Source organism: Gasterosteus aculeatus, chromosome 10 (assembly GCF_964276395.1).
Source record: "Gasterosteus aculeatus chromosome 10, fGasAcu3.hap1.1, whole genome shotgun sequence".
Lineage (NCBI taxonomy): Eukaryota > Metazoa > Chordata > Actinopteri > Perciformes > Gasterosteidae > Gasterosteus > Gasterosteus aculeatus.
In genome coordinates, this window is record NC_135697.1 from 8,805,893 (window position 1) to 8,824,892 (window position 19,000).

Sequence of the window (19,000 nt, forward strand, 5' to 3'; positions counted from 1 at the left end):
CAGGTTGTGTTAACATCCTGTTGTTGGTTTGTCCACCTCTGCATCACCTCATCGGGCCAACTGTCAAATAACTTGAGCCACATTCTTACTGCAGCAGATTGCTAATTACACCTTGTGTTTATTGTCTTTGTATGGTTTATTGTTCACTTTTGAAAATTATGAAATGATTTGACTTAGCGTTGAACTTACATAAAATGATTCAAGTGATTTCACATCAGTTGGATACAAGCTATTTTTTGTTTATTTTCAATTAACGGGCCATCAGCTTCACTGTTGAAAAAATCTTAATTGGGGTTTCATTCTAAAGATTTGATTGTAAAATACCAACACACTGTCAAATTAACAGACACCTTTTAATGATTTAATTTAATCATAATAACTATTTTAATAATAAATCATTTGCATACTTTTCACTCTGTGCAACCTTGCAAGTTTACCACTTAGTCTTATAGATTACATTAATTGACTCCTTAACAATGCAATCCCATTACCATTTATTGACCGATGAATTTTAAAACATGACACTTCAAAAGCAGTTCCTGTAGTTTGCAAGACAAACAGGAGATGTGAGTGAGATGCGGTTTCAAACCCACATAGCAGGAAAGAGGTCTTTTTTTCATGATAGATTGAATCATCGCTTCCTCCACGCGCAGCGTTGCAGAAACAGATGCCGAAATGCTTTGGCTTGAACAACATGCGTTAACTTCCTCCTAAAAAATAAAAAGGTGACACTTCAAGACGTTTTCAACGTCGACACTAATTTTAAAAAGAGCAGAAGAAAAAGGGCTTTAAAGTGTCTCTCCTCAAAGCTGGACAGGTACAGTATGACACTGCTGCTGCAGCTCCTGTCCGTGTTTGTGTATAAATAATAAGACTCCTTCTTTCTTTACAGATATGAACCCGTCTCCACAGGACGAAGTCAGGCCTCAAAGTGCCGTGCTAATTGCATCACTTGGTTAGAAGTATTTTTCTCTCCCTTTTTTTATACCTGGCTTATGTATTTTTCATACCAATCCTTAACCCTCTTCCTTTCTCGCAGTTGTGCTGAATATGATTTGGTGGATGATTATGATTACAGCCATCGGTTTGGGTGGGTGTACTTCTCTAATATTTTTGTATTTTTCTAATATCTATGTGATTTCTTTTTGACAGCAGGCGGTATATTTTGTCATTAATCTTCCGCAAATCCATTTTAATATTAACATAGTCTTTCTTCATAGGAGCTACACATCTAAGCCTTTGCCCAGTGCAGTCCAACATCCCCATTTACCTTATAGCTCTGGGAGTATCCAACCTCCTAGCTCTGTCTCTGACCTACACCTCCACCACCTGGGGGGAAGGCATGGTCTCCATCATGTGCTCCACCTGCACGGCCATCCTGCACCTCATCAGTTTCGGCCTTTTCTTTGCAGGTGAGAGAAAATGTAGCAGAAATGTTATATCTAGATATATTTCTCTAGATTATCTTTACATTCAGGCAGTGGTGTAAAGTAATTTGCTCACGTGCTGGAGCAAATCTGACTATTTCCTTTTCATGCTACTTTTTTAATGTTTTTATTTCACTGGTTTTCAAAAACAGACAACACTCGGTTTAAAAACAGCACAGACCGAGATCTCACATGCAAAATAACTGTTTGGGTTCATGTTGGTTCCAGTTACATAAAAAGCTGATTGAAAAAATAGGTTTTTCAGAGCCTCTAAGTTTGATTCAGTCTGTAGTTTTGAATCTAAATTGAATTGAAACATTCTCCCACAGGCAGCACCTGGGTTTATCCTGTTTATCCTCCTGACTACACACCCGGTGCACTTAGATACTGCCACAGGACAACATACCAGTTTGCCTTCGCTGTCACCACCCTGGTGTGGGCCGCAGCAACCCTCATCTTCATCTGCGGTTGCTGCTTTGCTCTGGTGACCTGCGCTACGTGTGCCATTTCAGGAAACAGATTGTTACCCGGCCGATATAGTTTCTATGGCTCCACTAGACATTCTCACGAACCCGCTGGTGGTGATGTGTGATGCAGATTTTTTATGTCTAGAGAACAGAGCCCGTAAAGAATTTACGGGCTCTGTTGTCAATAGCTTTGAAGAAAGGTGCCTTACTTCACTTGTGAACATTTTGGCAACACCTGTTTCATTACATGCTACCGGTTGATACCAACAGAAAAGTTGATAAAAGAGAAGTTGATACTTCTACATCATTACATCAAAGATGAGAAGTTAAACCACTGAACTTCAGCCAAAACAAGTATCTTAATGTGTGCTGTAGCCTGTGCAATGATACACGTGCGCCTTTGAGGTTTTATCGGACACCAAAAAATTGCTGCAGCATTACAAATAATGTATGGAATAAGTACGGAACAAAAAGATAAAGAAAGAAATGGATCAGAGAGAACAAAGACACAATATTATTTTTGGCTCATTGTCTGTTTCATTTTTCTAACATTGTAACATTTTCCTAATAACATGTATGAATCAACAAACAAATTAAAATTAAAATAAAATAAAAAATACAAAAGAAATGGGATCTTTAAAGTTGAAAAGCTTGTATTCACTACGACTTTTAATTCAGGCTTCTGCCGGGACTTCTATTTCAGCCGATGTGGTCCTTTTTCGTCTTCAACCAACAGCATTCGTCACCGTTAGCATCCGTTAGCTAACACAAAGTCACGCGCTGCAGCGACGCGGGAATAAATGCACGGTGCAGGCGCCTAAACCCGGACAGCATCCACCTTTTTAGTGATTCATTTGAGGTGGTCCCTTGGAGGTGGTGAATCTCAGCGTCGGACGAACATGTGGAGCTCAGGCCGTCGTGTCCTTCAGGATCTGATGAGCCAGCCGGCTGTCAGGAGTTTCTCTCGGACTCCTCCGCAGGTCTGCCGTGACACGAGATGTAATGCTACGAAACGAGTGTTCGGGTTCAGTGTTTGTGGTTTCAAAACAGTGTGTTCCACCTGCTGAATGTTATGTTTTAATAAAACATAATCTAACATTAGTAGTGAAAACACGTTATTGCAACGTTGTTGTCAGACCATCAGTCCAAAACAAAGATATTCAATTATAAATGTCATAAAATGCACATAAGCAGCTATTCGAGGCATTTCAGAACCTGTTACCAGAGAATATTATTTCCATGAATAATGTATTTATTTCCTATTATAACGTTACAACTTGATTGTTGATTTGACTTTTTGTTTACCAACTCACTTGCTCTTATTTTAACTCTAAATACAAGTTGGAAACTTGATGACATTGTTGGATCTGAAGGTGGGAATTAAAATCAACTGTTTTTGTTCCTGTCGTTCGAGTAATGCATTTTAAAACTGCCATGCATACTATCAGCTGGTAGTGAGTATATGGAAGTATAATAAACTCGGTCCACAGAATCGCACCTCACTGTCAATAAGAAAACAAATCCACTCAATTAAAGTAAAGTAGGTTTTGGCTTGATGACAGCGGACTCTAAAGGTTTGTGGTTAATGTTGCAGAACACCGTTGTGGTGGAGCGCTGGTGGCAGGTGCCCTTATCTAAAGTCGGCAGTCCGCCCAGGCTTCACCCTCGACGACACCGCGTCTACAAGTTGGTTGAAGACACCAAACTTGCTCCCAAAGAGAAGATGGAGCTCATCCTGACTCAGACCGTACCCAGTGAGTATCTACAAACGCAAACCTCCCACAGTCATTTTGTCTTAAAACCAATGAAAAACTTGTTTGGTTATTAAACTGACTCACAGAGCTTGGCGGGCGAGGAGACACTGTGTTTGTGAAAAAGTCCGTTGGAAGAAATAAGCTGCTGTCCCAAGGCCTCGCCGTGTATCCATCGCCGGACAACAAACAGATGTTTGCCGAGGAGTTAAGAGTGCGTACTCAATTTGAATGCTGTAATTTACTTCCTTGCATATTTAGCAATGTACAGACATTAATAATGAATTATCCCAACAGCTTCTGCGTGAAGGGAAGCTAGAGGAAAGAATCCAAACACGCACTGGACTAATGGTAAGTTATCAAAAACAATTTTCTTGTTTTCTTCAACGCTCACTTCCTCCATACTGGTCATAGAGTTAACAGCTGTCCGTTTTTATACAACAGTTTCCTAATAAACGTGGTGTTTTTTTTTTTTTTTTTTTTACAGACGGTGGAGATCCTGAAACGCTCAAAGTTGAAAATACACCAGATGCCCGTAGAGGAGTTCCAGCTCAATAAGGAGGTGGTCTGCAGACACTTTCAGAAGAAGGTAAGGTCCTCTCTAAGGCCGTGTCTGTCACAGCATTCACATTTTTTCCTGTTTGACATTAAATAAGTTAAGTAAGTGCTTCTGCTGAACATACAAGTATTTGTTCTATTGAGCTAAGTAAACTTCTTCCTCAGCTTGGAGTTGTGGTGCCACCTCATGCATTGAGTCTCGCCTTTGAGTCAGTCAGAGATGTGGGGGACTACTGGTGTGAAATTACAGTAAGTTAAGGTCATTTTTCAGTGCATCACAAGCTTGATGACTGAGAAATTAACCTTTTTAAGGTTTAAAAAAAATATATATAGAATTATTTTTTAATGTGTGTTGGAAGAAAAAACATTGTCTTGATAAATGCAATAGTCACATCTAATGAATACTAACCCTTTCTGTAGGGTTCTGTCTAATTACCTTCACTCTTAGCTTGGCTACAGTAATTATTCAATTACAGACCAGAATGCCTATTCTTCATACTCTTTTCTCCTCCAGGTTAATGGAATGGACACAGTTCGTGTCCCCATTACACTGTTGCCGTACGAGGACCCGTCTGCTAGTTATCAGCGACAGTTGAAAGCAGAAAGGCAGCAAACCGATGCCGATGTCTCCGAACCTGCTGCTGCGGTGGAGGTGGGAGCGGCTGTTGATGATGATGATGCTGCGGTGGAGGTGGGAGCAGCTGTGGGTGGTATTCCTGATGCTGCAGTAGAAGCTGAAGCAGGTAAAGACTCTGTGAGGCCAGTCAGTGGAGCTGCAGAAGAGGAAACGGCAGCTCGTCCAGAGACAAGTCGAGACACCACAGCGCCAAGTAACAGCTCGAAAAAAGACTAATGGACCACAGTGATTTACTCATAATACAATTATACATGAATCTAAATAGTTGTCTGCGTCATTATTTATGCAATTATAATGAATGTAAGTGAACTACTTTATATTACACGTGAATCAAATGGTTTGATAAATTGAGCTTACTGTACATAATACCTGCCTCATTGTGAAACCAGACACAACCAAACCACCCTGTTACATTCAGAGGAATGAAGTTGGAGAAGGAAACATTTTTATTCTTTCAATTTTAACTGCACAACACGCTTAAAAGTTCTCAGCCATTGGTAAAATGCTACGTGTTCTAGGATAGTAATTTGTTTCAACACATGGAACAGTTTACTTTAACACGGCTTTATTGTATGAGAAAGAATCTGGCTCACCGGCAGAAGGAAAGCCACTCATTCATTTACACAGCAGAATCTTCCTCTAACTGGAGCAGCAGAAAGATGGTTACAGCCTCCTTTCAGCCACCTAAAATAAAACTCAAGAGGTTAATGTGATTGCTATTTAGAGTAGAGTGAAGAGGCTAAATGGTTTCCCCACTGCCCGTAAAACACTAATAAAAGACTTCTCAAAGGATTTAGGAGAAAACTACTAGAGCAAGATGCCTGCTGGATGTCAAACTGATGCAGGTATGAAAGAAAATTAGGGCTGAAATAAGTGACAGACGTGGACATGTTTACAGCCTTACTTTAATGAGTTATTGTGAGCCACTGCAGCGCAACAGGTTTGTCTTTACAAAATGCGATGCAGCTTTCTATTGCCTGTGGTTCATTTTATTATCAAAAGCAACGTTTTACTAAGATTTGTGTGACTGCCAGACAACCAAACCAGTTTGTAGAGTGGACTGTATCCATCAAACGCCATCAAGAAGTGATTCCTGTTCACTACATGAAGAGGAAACCGGACGATTCCAAATAAAAACATTTATAATCGCCTCTTCAAGGACACATTACATCATCTGCCACTGATTGGCCACGGGTACCTTACAAACTGTAGAGGAGCCTATGTTTACTGTAAATGACTGTGGAAGGAGAATTAACGACCGTACAAAAGTAACCTTATGAAACAGTTGGAGAAAAGTACTAAATAATATAATAACACAAATACAGGAGGGTGTATTATGTCTTCCCAAACATAAATCCTCCCAGTGTGTAGGGATATGTGGGAAACTACTTTCTAATACAGGGTTTCCACATGCCACCAAGAGTCCATAGTATGACTTCTAGAAGCCGTATTTGGCCTGCGTCTGCCGGCGGGTCAGCTTGTTATCCGCCCAGCTGTTCTTCAGCTCCAACTCGCGTTCCTTTGCCTACGAAAGAAAATTGAGTGAACTTCAGATTCAGAGTGAGCACACAAACATGAGTGCAGAATACCAACTTGATGAATAAATACAATCTGGGGTGTGTCAAATTGGAACACCAGCCAAACATGATTGTTAAGCTAAAAACGTTAAAAGGAAAACTACAGGCAAAGTTCAGAGTCATTTGGGAACTTTTTTAGCTTGTTTCATGGACTGCAGACATTTGGTAGCGCTCACCTGGTGAATGAGATAAGTTATCTGATGCTTGCGTCGCTGTTGTCCTGTAGGAAGTTCTTTATTTTTCTGCAGATATGAAGGAAAAAAGGTTAAAAAGTAGACAATAGTTGAAAGGAAAGGTATAAATTGAAAGGTGTTCTTGTCAGATAGTGGATTAATGGCACGTTTCCACCGAGCGGTACGGTACGGGTCAGTTCTGTTAACCATGATTTGGCGAGCGTTTCCACTGCGAACAGTACCCTTACTTGATAGACGTGGTGTATTCCACAAAGTAGTGATAACGTCACTTGATAGGCGTGGTATATGACTGAAAGTAGATCGACGTCATTCGATCGTGCGAAAACTGAAAGCTAACCGCAAACAACAATGGAGGACATACAGCCTACAGAGATTGCATCTCGATATGTGGCTGTTTGTCACAAGGAGACAACAATCTTTGTCGAGCAAAGGCTACATGCTGCAAGGAAAAACACACTTGCGGCACGCGCAAATGACGACACTCTTTCAACCAATCAACGTTCTACAGTGAGTCTGGCTCCACCCTTTAGTACCAAACAACTGTGCCAGGTACTCCAACGGAAGGGTACGGTACGGTTCGGATTTTTGGTACCATTCTCAACTTTTGGCAGTGGAGACACAAATAAAAGGGTACCGACCCGTACCGCTCGGTGGAAACGCGCCATTAGTTTAGCGTTGTTTAGTATAAACCTCAAAGATTAGTACCAACAAATTCATTTACGTCCATGTGAATATTATGTACGCCGTTTAAGGCAGTTACATTTTTTTTTAGGTTTCGTCAAACACTTTATGGCTGCGGGACTTTAGGTGTTCTGAATTTCAACTTTCCCAAAAGCTAAAAACGGAACATAAACCTCAACACAAGACTACACCCAACCCCAGAGGTCCAGTCATGTCACCTTGCTGAAGGACTGCCGGTTCTGCTTCTCCTCGGTCATGCTCTTGGTCATCCACTGCTGGTTGCCGCTTAGCTGGTCGTCTCCTTTGATCTCCAGGAACTTCACCTCCTCTTTGCCTCTGTTCCGTTTCCCTTGCAGCCGCATGAACTAAAGCAGAGGGAGAAATGGCTAATATTAAGTAAAACAACGTGTTGAACAGGGTTTAATGCAGCCACAAACGTTACCACAAATATCCCTACTTGTAAAGAATGGCACAAAACAATTTAGATGGAAAAAACAGCAAACGTCTTACTGCTTCATCGTCAAACATGGCAGAGTTGCCGGGCTCTTCAGTCTCTGTCGATCCAGTTTCAGGATCTTGGTAGTATGGCTCATTATAGTATCCCTGACAGGAGAAAAAAATATATATATTGTTACGTGAGCTCTGTTTTAAATTTGTTCAACCCCCCCAATCAGAATCTAGAGTGATTTGTCTGATACATGTATACAGTACAAGGTACTTGTACATGAGTTATGACTACCTGAGGGAGAGATTCTGGGCCAGCCACGGGCTGTTGATACAGAGGATATTGACCTGCCCACGCACCAGCTCCCTTATGGCTCCCCCCAAAGTCGAGAGGTGCATCCGACTGACCCGGCTCATCTGCAGGTGCGAGTGCAAGCGCAACAGGTTCTGCAGGGGCAAGTGCAAATGCAACAGGCTCTGCAGGGGCAAGTACAAGTGCCACAGGTTCTGCAGCGGCTCCTGGTTCGGGGTCTAAACTCGGGGCGACTGCGGGGAGGCGCTGGGGGCTCTCGCCCAGAGAAAAGTAGTTTTGTGGGCTTATGTCCTCCTCGTCCTGGTCGTCTGTGGCGATTTGTCGAGCCACCTGCAAGGCAGCTGACTTTGCCGCAGCTTTGATAGCAGAGGGAGACGCACTCGAATCAAACAGACCCTGAGCAGGCTTTCCGGACTTGGGTCCTTTTGGTTCTTGGCGCTTGGTGAGTGTGTGAGGAATCAGGGCTCTATCCATCGCCTTGATTGACAGGTTTCTGGGTTGTGGTAGAAGGGAGGAAAGGCCCGAACCCTGGGAGGAGGGAACAGCGCAATTAGTCCTAAAAAGTTTGATACTAGTTATACAACACTATGCAAAGGCATTAAATAATATACTAGTCATCCTTACCTGGGGTTGTAGTTTCTTCTTCGCTGGTTCATCGTCGTCAGAGTCTGACTGTAGACAAAACATGTAAATAGATTATTGATTACAGCCTAGTTGGACGCCACGGGAGCGACAGCACGTCAAAAGCAAAGGGCTCGATACTCACATCCCGTCTCTGGATCTGCGGTACACTGATCTTGACGGGCTCGGTTCGCTTCTTGGGTTTGGGCAGACTGGAAAGTAATCCCGCTTTGGATGACTGCGGGTCTAACGTTTGGTCGTCGTCGGACGTCTCGGCTTTCGTCTCCTTTCTCGGTCCTCGGGTCGATGCTGGCTTCTTGGGAGACGGCAGGGCCGAGAAGAGCCCCCGGGAGCCAACTTTGCTCTCCCGTGGTGCAGGAGTGTCTTCCGAGTCACTGTCGTCACTGCTGCCGTAGGCAACCAACGTTAAAGACATGTTTGCTGAGGGTATTAAATAGTGTTATTCTTAAAGGAACTCTCGGGTCACGGATATCCGCTCCTCCGGGGGTTGGTCTCAACAAGCAGTGCTCACTTTCCGACGAGCTAAACTTCTATTATAAAAGGTACGGTAATGGTCGATAAATACAGTTTTAAAATATTACGGAATCATTTCTGATGGAGCTGTAGTGTCAAGTAGAAACAGCGGTTTGCGAGAGAGCCGCGCGGTGAGCTCATTAAAGGAAAGCTAACGGTAGCTAAGGCCGCAGCAGCGAACGGTGTTGGCTAACTGGCCCCGTCTTACTTTAGTCACACTAAATTCACCTCAGATATCTTCCTACACATAATATGACATCGGTTGAAGCAGCGGCTGTGATTCAAACCACAAGAGCACAGCTTATTTTAGTCCCGAGACTCCATCAAAACATTCGCCTCCATCGTTCATGATTTAAAAAAACAGTCACTGCGCAGCTTCTTGCGCAGCTTTGGTTCCTTCTTCTTCGTCTGTATTTTTTAGTTGGTAAACAACTCCAGCACATTAGCGCCCCACGTGGACAGGGTGAGTATTATCATGTTACAGCAACAGTCTACTGAGTCAATTAACATAGTCAGGTAATTGAAAAACGTAGTTTGGGTTTCTGGTGAAACATGCATTAACTGCCATTAATATGTTTAAAGCCCTGGTCAGCCCTGATCTGCAACTGAATACCGTGATTAGCTTGCATTATAAAATCCCAAACAGCCTCATCTTTCCTTATTTTCTTCCATGTTTGAAGAAAAAAATCAAATCAATCGAAACAGATTTTTTTTTTCTCTGAATTTAGTGTGGAGGAACTTGAGGGGCCTTTGCAGAGCCCTAATGTCTACCCAGCAAACACCTTTAGGAGTAATTCGGCCATAGTTAAGTAAGTCAAATGTATTTAAATAGTGGCTTTGACAAATCCAAGTCCCAAAGTGCTTAACAGGAGTGCTATTTCAAAGAAGAATTCATAAATAACACATACAAGGGACAATCATTTACAGAACAGTTGATACAAACATGGAAATGAGGTAAATAAGAGCTAAGCAAAGAACTTTAGTCAAATATTCAGGAGTCTGACGGTGTAATGCTCTGTAAGTGAGACTGAGAATTTTAAAGCCTATTTTCTACAATGAGCCAGTGAAGAGATTTGAGTATGTGGGTGATGTGAGACCGTCCTTGTCCTATAGGGAGTAATCTTACGGCAGCTTTCTGAATTACCTGCGGACGGTTAATTGCAGACATACTGAATGAGGAATATAGTGCATTACAATAATCAAGACAGGAAGAGATAAAGGCATAAATGATCATCCCTTCCGGTGTTGATATAGAGACTGTGAGCCTGAATATATTGTCTAACCTCAGTAGCCAACCTTGCCAATCCCTGTAGCATTTTCCCACACAATCTAATTCTTTAGATAGTAGGTTGTTAGAGCAGTATATTAATGTCCATGGTTTTGAATTGAGGTTTCCAACAATTACATTTGAAATGAATGTTTAGGTTACCACATGCTTTTGTCTGATTCAAAACGGACATTCAATCTGGTTTGTGAAGGAGTGCATTTGTTTGATAGATAATGTATGGTAATAACAACCTTACTTGATAGTGGAATTACCTGTGTGTTGTTAATTGGGAGACATCCTTGTACTTTAATACCTTATTTAATGTTGTGCATATGTTGCATATTCATAAATATAGTGAGTTTAGTTAAATCACCACACAGCATACGCTTGGGTACAAGAACTGTACACAATTCAGAGATTGCACATATTGGGTCTCCATGCAAATTAATCCAGCCATCTACATTGAATTGGTCCGTTTACTTGTGGTTTATTTAAAGTGCATCCCCTAAGTATTTCTACCTCAGTTAAACCGTAGCTCTGCAAATTTCCATGCGAATGATATTTGTACTTGCTTCTACAAATTGACAAATCTTGAACGTGCACTGGGGGCGCTACTGTGCAGATTGTGGGGGAGGCGGGTTTCAATTTCAAACCCCCAACAGTCCAAGCGACGAGTCACTGGGTCGTGGGATAATATTAAAAACCATACAGTTGCCGCGTTTATTCGAAGTGTGGCGTTAGTCAAACACAGCCCGGTGTGCTTATCGCCGGCCGTGATTGCGGCCCTCAGAATCCGTGAAGAGAAGAAGAAAAGTCAGGTGCCTTCGTCTTCGCTCCAGTTTTTACGCGCCTGGTGAAAATCTGGATGAGAAACCGAGGCTCGGCTCGTTTGCAGCAGGTGTTGAAGAACCCGGACGCGGCGCCACAATACAACCACTGACCTACGCTTTTTTTTTTTAAACTCCTACAAGTTATCTGACATAGCGAGTCATATCTGCAAAAAAACAACAACATGCCGAGGTCCAACAGGCAACGAGAATACAAACCGGGGGATCTTGTATTTGCTAAAATGAAGGGCTACCCACAGTGGCCTGCGAGGGTAAGCAACCGAAGCGTCTCGTTTCCATCTTACGGTTCGGCATTGATTCCAGTCCTTCTGACCGCCTGTTCTTATCGCCTGTGTACCCGCACGGCCTAGCGGTAGCTCGCGTTAGCCACCATGAGTTAGCCTAGCTCGGCGGCGTTAGCTGACGTTGCCCAGCATCCGCGAGCCGCGCTCCGCCATCGTTAGCCGGCTGCGGACCGTGGCACATTTTTTTTCGCGTGAGTCGTCAGCCGCACAGCTCGTCACCTCGCTCGACTTACTAAATATGAGTGTTGTGTGAAGCTGTTCTCTACCCCCTTTTTTTTATTGTCTCCCCCCCCCCCCCTCTCCGTGTGCCGCTTTCGCCTCCCGGGGGCCCCGTTAAGCTAACGTTGATAAAGGCTAAGTCATCGGTGAGGAGAGCCGCTGTGCGACGACAACGGGAGGTCTGCTAAATTCAACCGCTTTGACATACACGGAGTAAACGTCCGCGTCTTCTAAATTGTGCCGTCTTTAAGACGGGAATAGGAATCCACCTTGAAGCTTAGCTAAGCTAACGTTGCATCTTAGCTGAAATGAGCTGCACGTTGTTCCCCTTAGTAACTGTTGCCATGTGTGGCCGTACGCTGCGATGCTTTTGTAAACATGCCTGCCTGCCCGCATCCAGTTTAACTAATAAGTTAACAGTGTGTGTGTGTGTGTGTGTGTGTGTGTGTGTGTGTGTGTGCTTGTTTGTTTTAGGGATTCTCCCATAACGGAAAGATACGTTTCTGGCTCCTCAAGAACAGTATATAAGACCACAATGTCACGTTAATGTCTACAACATCCATAGAGACCCAGCAGCTCAACGTTTCAGTGGATCTTTATTCAGCATGGGGAAAAAATGTCAAGTTAACTACAATAACGCATATAACGTAACTAAAGTGAAATGCAATTAATGTCACTTGATACAAAAGCATATTGAAGTTGGTGTCTGATGCAATGGGACTCTTTCTCCCCCCCCCCCAGTTTTCCTGGTCCTATCAGCCATGGCAGCAGGCCACAGGTCCGGCCCCACCTCTCAGCGGCTTGCAATCAGACAGCAGCCCTTCCTGCACCTCACTGTTACGGCCCAGTTTAAAAACACAGTTAAACACAGACCCAGTGGGCGTTGCAACAATCTTAACCGAGAGATCTGAACAAAAAGCGCAAAGAGCCTGCTTTCAAATGGCTCATAAGTGGATTAAGTAACTTGGAATACTCAATGGAGCCTTTACTGCACCTATTGTTGGAACTATTAATATAGTTTCTGTTATTTGGTTTAATGGCAAAAGTTAATTTTGATAATAATTGACACACATGACATGTGTCAATAGTTATTGACTCATTTATGAAAAGAAAATACCAAACATTTTCAAGCTTATCAAATGCTCTTTCCTCATTACCTCGAGTTTTTATCATTTGGAACGTTATTCCGAAAAAATGACGGGCATTGATTTGACGTTGGTGCAGTGACTTTGAGTCGTTCTTCATTGTCATTTTCCACAAAGCTCATTCTTTTCTCAATAAACTTAATTCACAGATTGACGAATTGCCTGAAGGAGCCGTGAAGTCCCCCTCCAACAAGTATCAGGTGTTCTTTTTTGGGACACATGAGACGTGAGTAATCTGTGTGCTGATGCTAGATGATGGCAAATACATTAATAATTTAAGAAATTGAAACCTATCTCTTCTAGAACTAGTTTATTTTCTGTGTTCCTGTTTAGTGGCATTACATGAGTCAAGTAATGCAGTTTAAAAAATAACAGTATAAGTGAGTTGTGTAAATTAATTTACAAATGATTTCTGTTTTAAAAGTATTTGACTTATTTATCACTAAAGCACAGAGGGAATTTAGTAGAATGTGTTGTCCTTTATCCAGATGTTGAAATAGCCAGAGCTACTGTGGCGTAACACCATCTCTGCCTATTACACAGATCCAGTCATTGTGCTTAAGTGGACATTTAGAAAACCAGTTACATTTGACCTCCACAGGGCATTCCTGGGGGCCAAGGATTTGTCCCCGTACGACGAAAATAAGGAGAAATTTGGGAAAGCGAACAAGAGGAAAGGCTTCACTGAGGGACTCTGGGAGATTGAGAACAACCCCACGGTCACACATGAAGGCTATGAGGTGTGTGTGTATTTCTAGGATTTAGGCAAAGGGTATTTTATTGTACTGTGGGTCAAAACAAGGAAACCTGCCGGAAACCCCCTGTTGCCTTTTTTGGAAAGAGTTTACTTTATGGTGCAAGGATAGAGATGCAAACAAAGACAAGAAATATTGATATGCTTTTCTACAGTGAAACCCAACCAATCACGCATCGAGTGTGTTGACATTTTCTTCTTGGCCCAGAAAGATTAAAAAAAATTGTAGTCAATACAACACGTCTACATGTCTGTAAGAACCTTGTGAAATCATTTGTAGCGAAACTTACATTACGTGCTTTGAAGAACGTAAAATAACTTCACTGTTCACTAATTGAAGACGGTATGTTCTTGTGGGTCCAACTCCAGACTTTGACGGATTCTTTTTTTTATTTCACTCATTTAAATCTCAACTTGTAGTCATCGAAGAAGGATAGCGCGTCAGAAGAGGCAGGGGACACCGCAAGTTTGGAGAAAGCCGATGCCGAGGGCAGCAGTGATGAGGATGAAGGGGCCCTCGTCATCGACGAGAAGAACGAGAGGGGAGGAGCCAAACGAAAAGCGGAGGAGCCCACAGAGGTGAGCTTCGAGTCCGCCATCCTCACGCAGCTTAAGTAGCGGGCTTAATATTCGGTTCATACTACGATGACATTTTCGATCCGAACCTTTTTTGCAGGCGTCACCCAAGCGGCCGAAGGATACAGAGGCAGAAGGTGATCCCAAAGTAGACCGCTCCAAGTCTAATGCTAATGCTAATGCAGAGGCTAAGCTCAATGATGTGGCCGAACCCAAGGCAACGGCTCCCTCCTCACAGAGCGAGTCCAAAGCAGAGGCGCAGGAAAAGGCTCCAGCAGGAGGCCAGCTAAAGGCAGACAAGGTGAGACACTGGCAACATCGGCACTCATGGTGAAATCAAATTCAGGTTCATGCAGGTTTCCGGCTACCAACATGGTAAGATCTATAAATATTCTACAATAGAGACCATGCTACAAAAATGTGATTACAATGTTATGTGTACCTTCCATGTCAGAGACACTAAATGTATGGATTCCTCTAATATCGCTCTCCTGTTCTCCCTGCAGCCTGTGACCGACAGCGCTTAACGGCAAGTCAGAAGAAAACAAAGAACCTTTGTTGCTTTTTTTCCTGGAATTTAAGCAGCAGTTTACTAGTTGGATCCCAGATTTCAGCTGTTTAATTAATAGAAGAATTTTAAAAACCTAAGTGTTTGTATTGAGAGACAAACAAATCCTCATTTGCTATTTTTGGGATATCATATATCCCAAAAACAAAAAGTTTGCTAATCTGATTTCAAACAATTGAACTGAGCAATTTAAAGCTCATTTATAAATGGGATTTTGGTGTGTGTGTATATATTTTTTATTTCTAAGTGCAATTACATAATTACAAAGACTGAATGCTAGGTGTCAAAACATGTTTTCAGTTTAGAGGGAATAAACACTGAAATATATAGAAAATAAAAAAAGGAGACCATTTGAACACCGATCAGCAGAAAACATTCTGATGGTTTCAAAACGTAAATATTGTACAGGAATAAGAACAAATTCTCACCAATGCTCTCTGCTTTAGTTCATTAAATGTATTACTTCAATCGGTTTCTCACAGCTTCTCGGCTTCATCTTGCATCATATATTCAGTCATCGGATACATGTTGAGTTGCACTTTCAGAATTTATTTTTTACCCTCTTACTGTCTAGTTCACTGTATGATGTTTTTATGGAACGCAGGTTTTGTTGCTTCGGTGTAGTGAATGCTTGATTTGCAGCTGACAAAACGTCATTCAATTCACCAGCTTAAATATTCCAAATCCATCTGAGAAGACCAATTGTTGGATTAACCGGCAAACTTTCAAATCCATCGACTCAAATCGGAGTTTCTGAGGAAACAGACAACAATTATTCTGCCACCTAAGACGGCCATCTAATGTGACACAAGTTAGCGAGCTGTGTTTCAGTTTGATATACTGATGCAGAAAAACATCAATGCTTGTTTAGATTTTGGCTCACTTGGCTGAGTAGTAATGACATTTTCTCCATTTACTAGTATATTCTCCTTCAATGTGTCCATCCATCAACTCAAGTTACCACAAGTTAATTTATGCGCCTGTTGCATTTATTGGTTTTACCAAATACGTTTCTTTTGCATCTCTGACATTTTCAATGCCAACAAGTGATGTGTAGAATTTTTGGAAGGAGTTCAAATGAGAAGACTTGACAGTCATCTGTAAAATGTTGTTTTCTGAACCTTTTTGTTTCCAATTATGTTAACTGGAATATGAGTGTTTTACTTGAATGGTCTTATTTTGGCTGTAAAAAATAATTGTGATGTTTTATTTAAACATTTAATTAGATTACTTGTTCAAAATGTGTTTTTACTTCCCCCCTCACAATTGGTCTTTTTTCTTTCTTTTACGGTTCTAGTGATTGTTCGTAATGCACAGCCTGCTCAACATGTTTCACGTGGATGTCTTTGCTTTATTTGCTTTGGAGCCCACAGGTGACCAAACCATAAACTGAAGGGAAGTCTCAACCTTTACCTCACCTCAACTCAGTAAAGGCTGCTGTGCCTAAAACCTCAGAAATACCACAAACGATAAGATGGTAAAAGTGGGCCCCCTCCCGTCACATGTCAATTCCCGGGGTAGGATTTAGCATTACGGTGTAATTCTTGGTTGTGTTTTATAATTTATTTCCGTAAACTGTCATTCATCTTAATCTGCTGCTTAGTTTGCTGTTGTAGTTGCCAATCCATTTAATAAACATGTTGATTACAAAAAATCTTTGCAGTAAATTCTTAATTGAAATTGTAGAAAATCCCCTTCCTCAATCTAATTGTTTTCGGTATTTTTTAAAGTGTCGCTGAACTATTTTTTGGGATTGTGTAACAAGTCCTGACTGCTTTGAATTGATCATTGAAATTTGACTCTTTACATATGTTGCACATTATGCTTGTACTCAACTTTCGTGATTAAAAGTAAGGAGGGGTCACGGGGACACCATTCCCACTCACACAGACAGACACACATAAATATACATGGATTATCTTCACCTCTCACTTAACATGAACCATCACAGTTCACATTGTCAGGTCATCATTCACACTCACATACAGACATAGGTCCATACGGAGGCAAACAACCACATATACATGCAAAAACCTACATTGGTTTGATGATGAAGATGAATATTTACCCCTCGCTAGAAGGGGATGTCTTATTCTGTTCATCTGTTGAGTTGCGGTTGATTGGATGTGTCTTTTGAATCCAACTAATGGCTATATTCAAATATATTCATATTTGGTGTAAGTCTTTGTACCTGATTAGAAGGGACGAGGTGCGGTGTATTGGAAATCATTGAAACGGTTTGACTGGCTGCAATTCAAGTCTGAACTCCAGCTGTTAGTAAGCACTGCCGTGGCGATGCCGATGGCAGCATAACATCCTACGTTCACCAGACCTTTAGCAAGGCCAGACCAACTTCTGGCCTGAACCGGTGTCTCCTCCGTCTCATCCATAGGTGTCTCCTCCGTTCTGAATTGTTGGATCTCTGACAGATATTGGTCATTGGTCTGTTTAAGTAGTTGCATTTCTTCATCTTTCTCCGAGATTGTTCTGTAACATGTTTCAACTTGACTCTGAAGGTTCAGTGACTTTGATGTGTTGCCTCTCAGCGATCAGGCTCTGGTTCTTCATAGTTCGGTTTTCCTCAACTAGCGCGTTAACATTTGCCTCCAGATTAGAAATCTTTGCCTGATTTAGATCTGTCTCAGATGTCACGCAGGCCAGTTTATCACTAAGAACCTTATTGTCATTGATCAGAGCATCCTCTCTTTTCTCGGATTGCAGAACAAAATCCGAATGATATTTGATCGTTCTGTCTAGTTTCTCATTCAAGTCTTTAAGTTGGGTCAAATTCTCTTCATTTCTTTGTTGAGCTTCCTCTTCACTCTGCTTAAGGTCAGCATTAATTCTAGAGAGCTCTTCAAAGTCTGTTTCAATTTTAGCGTTCTGTTGATGAAGATCATCATTCATATTCGATTTCTCTGCAAGTTTCCTCTCTGCTTCTTTTAGATGTTCTTTTGAAATGTCTTCATTCTCAGCGATCAGGCTCTGGTTCTTCATAGTTCGGTTTTCCTCAACTAGCGCTTCAACAACTGCCTCCAGATTAGAAATCTTTGCCTGATTTAGATCTTTCTCAGATGTCACACAGGCCAGTTTATTACCAAGAACCTTGTTTTCATTGATCAAAGCAGCCTTTTTTTCCTCCCATCCCGGAACAAAATCTGAATGGTTTTTTTCCCATATGTCTGTTGTCTCGGTCAAGTCTTTAAGTTGGGCCAAATTCTCATGATTTCTTCTTTCCTCTTTCGTCTGCTCAGTGCCAGCATTAATTCTCCGGAGCTCTTCAATGTCACTTTCAATTACATCTCTCTGTAATTGAAGATAATCAATCCTATTCAATTTCTCTGCAAGTTTCCTCTCTGCTTCTTTAAGATCTTCCTTTGAAAAATCTGTTTTCCTCTGGCTCATAACAAGGTCTTCCCTTTCTTCCTTCAACATGATTTTAAGTTCTGATATCACACCCGTTAATTCATTGAGTTTCTGGGTGGGACGGGCTTCAGTTTGAGATACCTGCTTTTCTTTTGGGACAACAACCGTCTCAGTTAACTCCCATGGAAGCATCCTTCCTGTTTCCATTTCATTGTTCTGTAATTGAAGATGATCATTCATTTTCGATTTCTCTGCAAGTTTCCACTCTGCTTCTTTTAGATGTTCTTTTGAATGTCTTCATTCTCTCTGAGTGAAGATATTTCCGATTGCAGATAATCAGTTTCCCTCTGGCTCATAACAATCAATTCACTTTGTGCCTCCGACTCTTTTTCAAGTTGTGATATCTTACCCGTTGCTTCATCAATTGTTGTAGAAAGATGTTCAGTGACTTTGGTGTGTTCCCTCTAAGCGATCAGGCTCTGGTTCTTCATAGTTTGGTTTTCCTCAACTAGGGCTTCAACAACTGCCTCCAGATTAGAAATCTTTGCCTGATTTAGATCTTTCTCAGATGTCACGCAGGCCAGTTTATCACCAAGAAACTTATTTTCATTGATCAAAGCAGCCTCGTTCTTCTTGCATTTCAGAACAAAATCCGAATGTTTTTGAGCTTCCTCTTTACTCTGCGTAAGGGCAGCATTAATTCTAGAGAGCTCTGCAATGTCTGTTTCCATGTCAATGATCTGTAATTGAAGATCATCATTCATATTCG

General features: G+C 41.7%; 4 protein-coding genes across 5 annotated transcripts; 3 read left to right on the plus strand and 1 right to left on the minus strand.

Annotated features, from left to right (window-relative positions):
- Positions 1-636: 636 nt before the first annotated feature.
- LOC120826570 (transmembrane protein 272) lies at positions 637-2,522 on the plus strand. Of its 2 annotated transcripts, none has more exons than XM_040188977.2 (5): positions 637-817; positions 893-955; positions 1,040-1,090; positions 1,221-1,412; positions 1,757-2,522. In XM_040188977.2, the coding sequence occupies exons 2-5, from the start codon at positions 895-897 to the stop codon at positions 2,017-2,019; spliced, it is 567 nt and encodes a 188-aa protein (XP_040044911.1). In that variant the 5' UTR covers positions 637-817; positions 893-894; the 3' UTR covers positions 2,020-2,522. The 2 variants fall into 2 exon arrangements, with proteins under 2 accessions (XP_040044911.1, XP_040044912.1); XM_040188978.2 differs by having other exon boundaries at positions 662-817; positions 1,079-1,090.
- A 73-nt stretch (positions 2,523-2,595) lies between these two features.
- mrpl9 (mitochondrial ribosomal protein L9) lies at positions 2,596-5,102 on the plus strand. The gene is made up of 7 exons (XM_040188973.2): positions 2,596-2,874; positions 3,489-3,648; positions 3,735-3,859; positions 3,943-3,996; positions 4,133-4,234; positions 4,369-4,452; positions 4,718-5,102. Exons 1-7 carry the CDS (start codon positions 2,794-2,796, stop codon positions 5,054-5,056), a joined length of 945 nt encoding a protein of 314 aa, XP_040044907.2. The 5' UTR covers positions 2,596-2,793; the 3' UTR covers positions 5,057-5,102.
- Positions 5,103-5,727: 625 nt separating this feature from the next.
- On the minus strand, positions 5,728-11,087 carry prcc (proline rich mitotic checkpoint control factor). Its single transcript, XM_040188972.2, has 7 exons — positions 8,816-11,087; positions 8,674-8,721; positions 8,032-8,577; positions 7,803-7,895; positions 7,511-7,657; positions 6,594-6,659; positions 5,728-6,365 (listed from the first exon to the last, which is right to left on the minus strand). The coding sequence occupies exons 1-7, from the start codon at positions 9,104-9,106 to the stop codon at positions 6,279-6,281; spliced, it is 1,278 nt and encodes a 425-aa protein (XP_040044906.2). The 5' UTR covers positions 9,107-11,087; the 3' UTR covers positions 5,728-6,278.
- On the plus strand, positions 11,072-16,519 carry LOC120826569 (hepatoma-derived growth factor). Its single transcript, XM_040188975.2, has 6 exons — positions 11,072-11,570; positions 13,117-13,193; positions 13,569-13,707; positions 14,142-14,300; positions 14,398-14,598; positions 14,804-16,519. Exons 1-6 carry the CDS (start codon positions 11,484-11,486, stop codon positions 14,822-14,824), a joined length of 684 nt encoding a protein of 227 aa, XP_040044909.2. The 5' UTR covers positions 11,072-11,483; the 3' UTR covers positions 14,825-16,519.
- The last annotated feature ends 2,481 nt before the right edge of the window (positions 16,520-19,000 follow it).

Coding starts and splice junctions, on each gene's coding strand:
- mrpl9 (XM_040188973.2), top strand. CDS start 2,794: ATGTGGAGCTCAGGCCGTCGTGTCCTTCAGGATCTGATGAGCCAGCCG. Junction 3,860..3,942: donor TGTTTGCCGAGGAGTTAAGA/GTGCGTACTCAA, acceptor TTATCCCAACAG/CTTCTGCGTGAAGGGAAGCT. Junction 3,997..4,132: donor AAACACGCACTGGACTAATG/GTAAGTTATCAA, acceptor TTTTTTTTACAG/ACGGTGGAGATCCTGAAACG.
- prcc (XM_040188972.2), bottom strand. CDS start 9,106: ATGTCTTTAACGTTGGTTGCCTACGGCAGCAGTGACGACAGTGACTCG. Junction 8,578..8,673: donor AGAAGAAACTACAACCCCAG/GTAAGGATGACT, acceptor CCCTCCTCCCAG/GGTTCGGGCCTTTCCTCCCT. Junction 7,658..7,802: donor CCATGTTTGACGATGAAGCA/GTAAGACGTTTG, acceptor CCTCTGCTTTAG/TTCATGCGGCTGCAAGGGAA.
- LOC120826570 (XM_040188977.2), top strand. CDS start 895: ATGAACCCGTCTCCACAGGACGAAGTCAGGCCTCAAAGTGCCGTGCTA. Junction 956..1,039: donor CGTGCTAATTGCATCACTTG/GTTAGAAGTATT, acceptor CCTTTCTCGCAG/TTGTGCTGAATATGATTTGG. Junction 1,413..1,756: donor TTTCGGCCTTTTCTTTGCAG/GTGAGAGAAAAT, acceptor ATTCTCCCACAG/GCAGCACCTGGGTTTATCCT.
- LOC120826569 (XM_040188975.2), top strand. CDS start 11,484: ATGCCGAGGTCCAACAGGCAACGAGAATACAAACCGGGGGATCTTGTA. Junction 13,194..13,568: donor TTTTTTGGGACACATGAGAC/GTGAGTAATCTG, acceptor TGACCTCCACAG/GGCATTCCTGGGGGCCAAGG. Junction 14,301..14,397: donor AAGCGGAGGAGCCCACAGAG/GTGAGCTTCGAG, acceptor CCTTTTTTGCAG/GCGTCACCCAAGCGGCCGAA.